The sequence below is a fragment of the Ipomoea triloba genome, chromosome 7 (assembly GCF_003576645.1).
Source record: "Ipomoea triloba cultivar NCNSP0323 chromosome 7, ASM357664v1".
Taxonomy (NCBI): Eukaryota; Viridiplantae; Streptophyta; class Magnoliopsida; order Solanales; family Convolvulaceae; genus Ipomoea; species Ipomoea triloba.
Window position 1 is genome coordinate 28211717 of NC_044922.1, and position 9025 is coordinate 28220741.

General features: G+C 36.3%; 1 protein-coding gene across 1 annotated transcript; it reads left to right on the forward strand.

Moving 5' to 3' along the window:
• Positions 1-2259: 2259 nt before the first annotated feature.
• On the forward strand, positions 2260-3610 carry LOC116024027 (putative GDP-L-fucose synthase 2). Its single transcript, XM_031264927.1, has one exon. The coding sequence runs from the start codon at positions 2347-2349 to the stop codon at positions 3286-3288; it is 942 nt and encodes a 313-aa protein (XP_031120787.1). The 5' UTR covers positions 2260-2346; the 3' UTR covers positions 3289-3610.
• Positions 3611-9025: the final 5415 nt, after the last annotated feature.

The following is a 9025-nucleotide window of genomic DNA, read 5'->3' on the forward strand; positions in this document are numbered from 1 at the left end:
GCGCACATTCAAGTAACGATTGTGAGATAGCACACATTCAAATAGCAATTGTCAGATTTTCCCGTAAATCAAAATAGTGATCATCATCCCCTTGATGAGGTGATGTACTATAGCAAGGTTGGGTATGTTGGGAGACCAGAGTTATTGTTTAAAATATTTAATAGTGTTTATAATAGTTTATAGTATTTTCAATATTGAAAAAACATCCTAAAATTATTGATAAAATAGAAAATGCACATGTTATATATATACTTACTAGTAAATTACACGTGCGATACATTAATAAACTTTATATATATATATATATAGGCAACCTTTGAGCAATTAAGTATTTAAGGTGCTATATCCAACTAAAGTAAGAAATCCTAGATCGAACGGCAAAGATTGTTTTAGTACATTTTACGGGCTGCAATTTACTATTGCGCTTTATATAATATTGATCCAAGCAATTACATTCAACCCAATTTGTTTAGCCCGTTGGGCTGACACAGATTTTGAACCCAATTCATTCATGTTTAAAATTAAAATTAACTAGTAAATTACTAATGTAATGTACGGATTAATTTTTTATATTATATATTTAAATAATAAAATTAAAGATGACGTTATAAATAATTATAATATTTGATAGTTTACTTATATAACTTGTAAGCATCATTTTGTGGTTCATTTTTTATTATTCACCTCTATATATACACTATTCACCTTATTAGCAAACATATAGGATTTGTTTAGTACAACTTACCGGATTTGACTTTGTAAAATATTTAATAGTATTTATAATGGTTTATAATATTTTCTATATAGAAAGAAACATTATAAAATCATTGATAAAATATAAAATACACATGTGGTATATATATATACTTACTAGTAAATTACTCGTGCGATGCATGGATAAACTTTATATATATATATATATATATATATATATATATATATATATATATATATATAATGATGATGAAATTATAAACAATTTTAATATTTGAAAAGTGTACACTTTTTTGAAATTATAAGACTAGTGTTTTATCCGTGCGTTGTATTAAAAAGTTTTTCTTATTATATATTTAAATAATAAAATTAATGATGCAATTGTAAACAATGGAAGGCTCTCCACCTGAGCCTCGTTAGCCTAGTCTATATCCATAGCCGATACAAATTCGTACTAACGCCTTACTACTACTAAAACAACGACTTTTTTCAGTTGTAACAAAGAAATAAACTTCATAGAATTGATAGCGGCTAGGTAATAGGTTACCTCGTCACTTGGACGCCTACGTGGAAAATAAATGTTACTAGGTTGTGTAAGAGTATCCCAATAGTTTATTTGGGTGTTTTTTGTCAATCCAAATGCGAGGTGAAAGAAAGAGGAGAATAAAAAAGAATGTGAGAGATCTTTACAAGATGATTTAGTTTGTTTGCTTCAACTATAGCCCCACCAAATAATTTAAAAGCACTCCCTGGTGCACGTGCACCCCACACTCCTAACCAGCATGTTCTTTTTCTTTTCACATCTACACTACGCGATTTGAATGTTTGTGTGGAAGAAAAATTGTAAACTAATATGTAAGCGGTATGTAGTGACTCTTTCACATGAGAGGTAATGGATTCAAGCTTTACAGGGCGTCTGGTTGGGAAGAAGAAATTAGGGGGGAAATGAATTGTAATTCGGTGGAATTGCAATTCAATGAATAAAGTAGGAATTGAAATTACAATGTTTGATATGCAGAAATAGGAGTACAGGGAATTGAAAGGTAAGAAGCGACAAAATGACTAAAATGTCATTACGTTGTGGTAGATGTTATAGTAATAGTAGTAGTAATAATAATAATAATAATAATTCTGTCAAAATAATAATAATAACAATAAGTATAACAATAATAATAATAATAATTCTTTCAAAATAATAATAATAATAATAATTCTTTCAAATAAAAAAAATAAAGGGTATGGGAGGAGGGACAAAATTGTCTTTACACCAACAAATTGCCCCTCCTCTCCACCGAACTGTAATTCAGCATTTGGAGGGAATTGCAATTCTGCGGAATTGCAATTCCCTCAAACCAAACACTGTAATTTGGGAATTCACTGAATTGCAATTCCCCTTAAACTACCTCCAACCAAACAGGCCACTAGTGTCTGACAACAAGATCGTTGAAATGTCTAAATAGAAATGTTGGAATGTTTGACTTTTGCGAGTGTATTTTAAAGCATTTAATTTGTTTATTTAGTACATATGAAAATTTTAGCCTTTATTAATCGTAAGTATAGAGGTTTGGCCGATTGAGAAGTAAAAGAGATTTCACTCCACAAAGCCCTAATCTTAATTCATTCACAGATCCAATGCCGATTGCCAAATCCGATAAGATCTTCGTCGCCGGCCACGGCGGCCTGGTCGGATCCGCCGTGGTCCGGAAGCTCAGCCACCTAGGCTTCTCCAACCTCCTCTTCCGTACCCACTCCCAGCTCGACCTCGCCGTCCAATCCGCCGTCGACGCCTTCTTCGCCGCCGAAAAGCCCGATTACGTCGTCCTCGCCGCCGCCAAGGTCGGCGGAATCCACGCGAACAACACCTATCCGGCGGACTTCATCACAATTAACCTCCAAATCCAGACCAATGTGGTTACCTCGGCGTACAAGCACGGCGTGAAGAAGCTCCTGTTTCTCGGATCCTCCTGCATTTACCCTAAATTCGCCCCGCAACCGATACCGGAGGCCGCGCTGTTGACCGGTCCGTTGGAGCCGACGAACGAGTGGTACGCGATTGCGAAAATCGCCGGCATCAAAATGTGCCAAGCGTACCGGATTCAGTTCAAATTCGACGCGATTTCCGCCATGCCTACGAACCTATACGGCCCTAACGACAACTTCCATCCGGAAAATTCGCACGTCCTCCCAGCACTATTGAGGAGATTTCACGAGGCGAAGGCGAGGAACGATGAAAAAGTGGTGGTTTGGGGGAGCGGTTCCCCTTTGAGAGAGTTCCTCCATGTCGATGATCTCGCGGACGCTATAGTGTTCTTGCTGGAGCATTACAGCGGATTGGAGCACGTGAATGTAGGGAGTGGGAAGGAGGTGACCATAAAGGAGCTTGCAGAGCTGGTAAAGGAGGTTGTAGGGTTTAAGGGGGAGCTGGTGTGGGACCCAACTAAGCCCGATGGAACTCCGAGAAAGCTCATGGATAGCTCAAACCTTGCAGGAATGGGATGGACACCTAAAATCTCACTGCGAGATGGGCTTGTTGATACCTATAAGTGGTACTTGGACAACTATGTTCAGAAATAGCGCAGGTGATGATCACCACACACCAATTTGTTACAATGTTACATTGTTACCTTATGATTTTTTGTTGTTGTGTCGCGCCATTGCCAAAAGTTATAAGCATTCTTGTGGGATAGATACATCATTGCTTTGCTGTACTGTTTCTTGATAGCAATAGTATTATATATGCTCAGCTAGAATTGTTATATCTCACATTGGAAGAGAGGTTGTATTTTGAAGAGATTGTATAGGCATTGGTGTTATACATTATGTAACTCTGTCACTTGGTGTGGCTCGAAGTTTATCTTACTGCAAATTTAATAATGAGCCCTATATTCGTGTTCTATTGCTCTTTGCTTTTATGGGATACATAAATTTCTTGCAGCTAAAGTCTTTTTCTTGAAATCTTTTACGGTGCTAGTTATTTGATATATATGCTTTTGGCTTTGGTAGATGGAGATGTCACAGTGATTGATCTGTTGCTAGCAGATCTAGAGCTCACCTTGAGTTCAAAAGGATTAAAGAATGTTCACTAGGAGTTTGAAAGAAGCTTGTTCCTCCATCTCCTTGTTAACTAAAGTTTTTGTTTTTATTTTAATCTTTTTAAAAAAAATTGTATAGGTAATGAATTCATCACAATATAATGTGGTGTGCTAAACTCAGGCTTCCAGAAGATCTAAAAAATGCCAGATTAGCATAAAGCTCTTGAATTTCATTACCTCCTCAAAATGATCTCTTTTCTTACAAGTTCACATATTATCCATGTAAGCCCCCCTTAGGATCTTAGAACCTTATTACAAGAATAATTTGGCTGTTTGGCATGTCTTCTGCACTTTTTATTTAAAAGTTAATCCTCGTATCATTCCATCTTTCTAAGTTTTCTGGTCATAGACAAGAAATGTCTAAAGGCATTCTTCTGGCATGAAAGATATCGGGCATGCATTTTCAGTCCATACTTGATTTTGGTTATTGCTTTTCTACTGACAGAGACAAAAGATCTCATCACTTGTGCAAAAGCTTGTATATTTGGTCTCAAATGTATGTTCTCTTAAAATTAAATACAAGGGCTTTCTTCTATCCTAAGCTTTTCTTACGAGATTTTTGCTCCAAAGGCCTATGGATGAGCAAGCTTTTTGAAAAAGAAAAGTAGAATGTTGGTGAAAGGACTGGAGCAATGGTGTGAAGAGGATTCCTGGAGTTAGTGATCCTTCTTGAGATGCCCATTTTAGCTGTTGGTTTTCACCACCCAATTACACTGAGTGTAATAGAATCCCTACAAAGGGCAGTTTCTTACTTTCTCAGTTGTAGCAAGGAAACTGGCAGAATTGACTAGAGTAGGACAGTGTCTGGCATTTCTGTAACACCCAAACAGTATGTGTCAGCTACTTTAAACTATTTCATGGCTTTTATGAGGCTTGGATGGAGCAGAAGTGCCTTGAATATGTAGGTGAGTCCATTTCAGATGGTGGGGTGAATGCTTACAGAGTAGTATAGGTTTCTCTTCTCTATGGGCTCTATGTCTTTCTGAAGGGCAATTCTACATTTCTACCCTAACATGATTGTATGTTATTTGTTCAATGATTATACCATGGTATCAAAATTGAATTTACTGTTGGGCTGTTTTGATTTTGTAACCACAAGGTTCCAAGTTCGATTTCCCATGGGAGCAGCCTATTGTCTTTCTTGATTTGTATTGGTCTACTATGGACAACCTAAACTGGTGTACCCAGTGCACACTCTCGAGTAGTAGTTGCGGGTTTCTCGTTACCAAAAAAGCAAATTGAATTTACTTTTGATTTAGTTTAAGATAAGAAATATGGTATCAAAACTGAAGTTGGGGTGGTAAAAAAAAGTGTTGTACCATGCCAATCAAATGGTGATTTGATTGTATTGTAGACTTTTCCTATATGAGACATTGAAGAGCCTATTCAAAGGAGGACAGACTGATAGCTGAAAATTCATCACTTCTCACTTTGCCTGAACTGAATGCCAAAACCTGAAATACTATATGCTGTCATGCTGTTCATGAATCATGAGCACTCCTTTCCTGTTATATTTCCCCAAATAGGATTTCTAATCCAAAGTACAGATTAACTCTTTATTCACTTATGATGCTTTGAGATTTGCAGTTTAAGCACTTGAGACACAGGTTCTTGGCTTTGAATCTCCAGTACTGCTCCCTTGACAGCTAAGAGTTCATCTTGCTCCCATTCAATTAATTCTGTTAATTACACTTGGTTTTTGTAGAATGCTTTCTTTTTGTACTTGATTTTGGTTATCCCTAACTTAGTACAGATTAGTAGTGGGGGGCTTTACCTTCCCTTAGCCCAAGCTTAGCATTTAAAACTCCTTGACATTTTGTGAAGCAGCAAAGACAGGTCTTCATTTCCTTTAAAAACAAATGAACCTTCCAACCCCCAGGACAGTGGTCTAGTAGATGAGCAGTTGCACTTGAAACTTTCCTCCAGCCGCCTCACTAGAGACAATCTGGAGATGAGCTCCACCAATTTTGTCTGGGATTGCGGTTGGGCTCTTTGTGCGCAGAAGGGTATAGTTTGGTGTGGGACACATAGCTAGGCAACTCGATTTACCTTCTCATGGGCTAGGTTGGGGTTGGGCTCCTTGTGCGTAGAACGGCACAATTTGGTGTGGGGCCTGAAGCTAGTAAGCTCGATTGACCTCATCATGGGTCTATGATATAGTCCAACAAGGCTGGAAATGTTATCAAAAAAAGAAAAAAGAACCTTCCTATGTTCATCTTTAACATTGATTCCAACAAGAGGATGGTTCCTTTAGATACTCAAAATTGCTAGTACTTCCATTGGAGTTTGCAGGGAACCTTCCTTGACCACCTTAGCCTTGTTGATGATACAACTTAGAGTGGCCTATTGTCCACCACGATAAGACTAAATCATATTCAGGTCATGTCGTACTTTCAGAGCTTAATTCTTATTTGAGGAAGGCCTTATTTAGAATTCATCAATATCGAGCATAAATATACTAACGCCGATTCTTCAACCTTGTAATTGTATTAGCAGCTGTTTTTACCCAAGTAAACTCAAAATTTAATTTTGGGATGAGATTTGAACATCACAATATCAGACTTACATTGACCATTCAGTATTGAATCTTTAATGTCCTCAACGAACTGAAAGCCACATATAAGTTTAAGTCATAAATGGGTGAATGAGACACAACATCTATCCATGAAGCTGGTGGACATCACATGTGTAACTAATGGATATGAGAAAGAGACAAGATGAAAAACAATGTTTGGTTCTTACTTTGCTTATATTCATTTAAGTTGTGTTTTTACCTTGGCTTGTATGTCACGAATTACTAACTCGAATTCAATTATCTCTCAGAGTAATTACAGTCAAGTATCTTAATCCTTCTACATCAAGACGGTGACCGCCAATTAGCAACCACCTGATTTGCCTGGCAGGCATGCTTGCATTGCATTTTTTCTCCTACATAAGCTTGTAATTCTAAAAAACTGTTAAATTGGGAAAACCCCTCAATGCGGCGCCTTACAAGAAAGACAAAGAAGATTAAAACAAGTCAGTCTCCTCAACTACGGAACACTAAGACTTTCACACACCGAGGCTAATTCTCGAAACCCTCGTGTTAAGTTGAAAGAAATATGTGCCTTCTCATCAACACATTTATGGGTATAGTTGGTCTCTTCTAATGATTAATGGTCAATTATCACGTCAAAAAGTATAACTTCGAGGCGGGTAATATAATGAATAATATTATTGTAAAAAAAAAAAAAAAAGTGAGAATGGTAAATGACAATGAAGAAGATAAAGGGGACCGCCCACTGTTTTGGGGGGAAGCAAATGCAGAAGAAATGAAGGTAACGGATACATATGCATTCAGTCTGCTATATCGACACGTCCAATTCAACTCTACTACCCCCCCCCCAAACCCCCACCCACCCCCACCATCCAGCTATACTACTATTGTACTACTGTTCATAATTAATTTCCTACTATTTCTAGGATTTTTTACTATTTTTTTATTTTCATAATGGTCACATTCAACTATTTTGAGATATTAATATTGGTTATTGGCTTTCTATTGAACCAAATTAAGTTCTTGACTGTGATATTTATTACTTTATTGAGTCATTTAGGTTAAAATACAATAACATTCTTAAAAATTAAATCTTCTTTCATTCCGTTCGCATAGGAATTTGCTAGAGGCCGTGGGGCAACGATTACTCGCGATGCTCAGAAGGAGGGCAAAGTTTGACTGAGAATGTTCAACACGATATGAGAAGCATAAAACGTTTGGTTTGAAAAGTTAGGGTTTTCTCAATAGATTTTTACATTTACAATAATACCAAATGAAGAAAATAGTAGGAGACGTTTAAATTTCTATTTTTTATTTTTTGGGTTAGAGCACGAAGTGTTTTGAGTAGGCCCTAACTGTAAGAGGTACTTTTAAGTCTGTACCAAACTCAGACTAATCCTTTCACACCGAACTGGCCCAATTAAGTGACAAAGTAATGACTAGATTGGTTTAAATTTCTAATATTACCTCTACATTTGGCCTAATAAAATCTAAATTATTCACATATTTCAATACAAATAGTAAAATTGTTATGGACTATCCAAATTAAAAATCCAAAATTATGCACTTTATTTGTTAGTACTTAGCACTGCACCTTGACCTAGGTAGGCTGACATGTTGAATAATACAACTCTAATTTAACCCTCCTAGTCAAGCCCAGAGTTTCCAGTCTGCAGGCTTTTTATGTTTGTCAAGCCTCAAGATTTTCCCATTTGTGATTCAGGAAATTTGTTAAAATAATAATAATTATTTTAAGACTTCGAAATTTCAAATCCTACTAAAACACAAAAGTATGAAGCTTTATGCTCAATTAACACCTCTGTAACTCACCTTAAGAGAAAGTGTGAAACAGAGTTCAATCTCGAACGCTTCAATTAACTGTTTTACAAAACACATTATGAAGTGTGACATTATAGTTAGGACTAAGGAGTAATGTCAAATGGTACCATAAAAATTGCCCAGGAAATCAGCAAGAAATCTCTACCAACTGCACGTGAGTACAACAATCCAAAAATATAGATAATCTCCCCATATAATTAAATGGCCAAAAAAAAAAAAAACACCTAAATTGGAGACTTGGAGTGGTCTTCATGTGTACAAATTACAGAATGACATGGATAGGACACTTCCATGTAAAGCACCCATCCTTCACTTTCCTTATTGTCCTTTCTTTACCCTCTCATTCTACATTCATCTCTTAATTTAAACCATACTATTTACCCGGAGTAAGTATCGAGTGAGACCGTCTAACTTAGACTGGTTTGCTAGTTAAGATCATTAAGCGAGTTTTACACATAGTGCACTTTCGAGTAGCAGGTGTGAACTTTCTTTTAAATCAAAGAAAATATGTATTATTTTATATGGGAGTAACCTGGCCAAGTTACTCTGACAATTGATTTGGTAACAACAAGATTTCAAAGTTGACATCCTATAAAAATGGTCATTTGTCGGCTAAGATGACAAAGTGATCTTTACCCAAGAACGCAACTTCGAAAAGTATTATATTACACCTAAAAATTATTATACGTCTCACATAAAATGATCTTATACAAGATTTATAAATAATATCTAATTAGAAAGTACGGACAACTATCTCGTGATTTTAGTATTAAAAATAATTTTTTTTGAATTTCAATACTCCATATGAACCCCCCCCCCCCCCCCCCCAAATTTTTTTTTTTTT

Coding starts and splice junctions, on each gene's coding strand:
- LOC116024027 (XM_031264927.1), top strand. CDS start 2,347: ATGCCGATTGCCAAATCCGATAAGATCTTCGTCGCCGGCCACGGCGGC.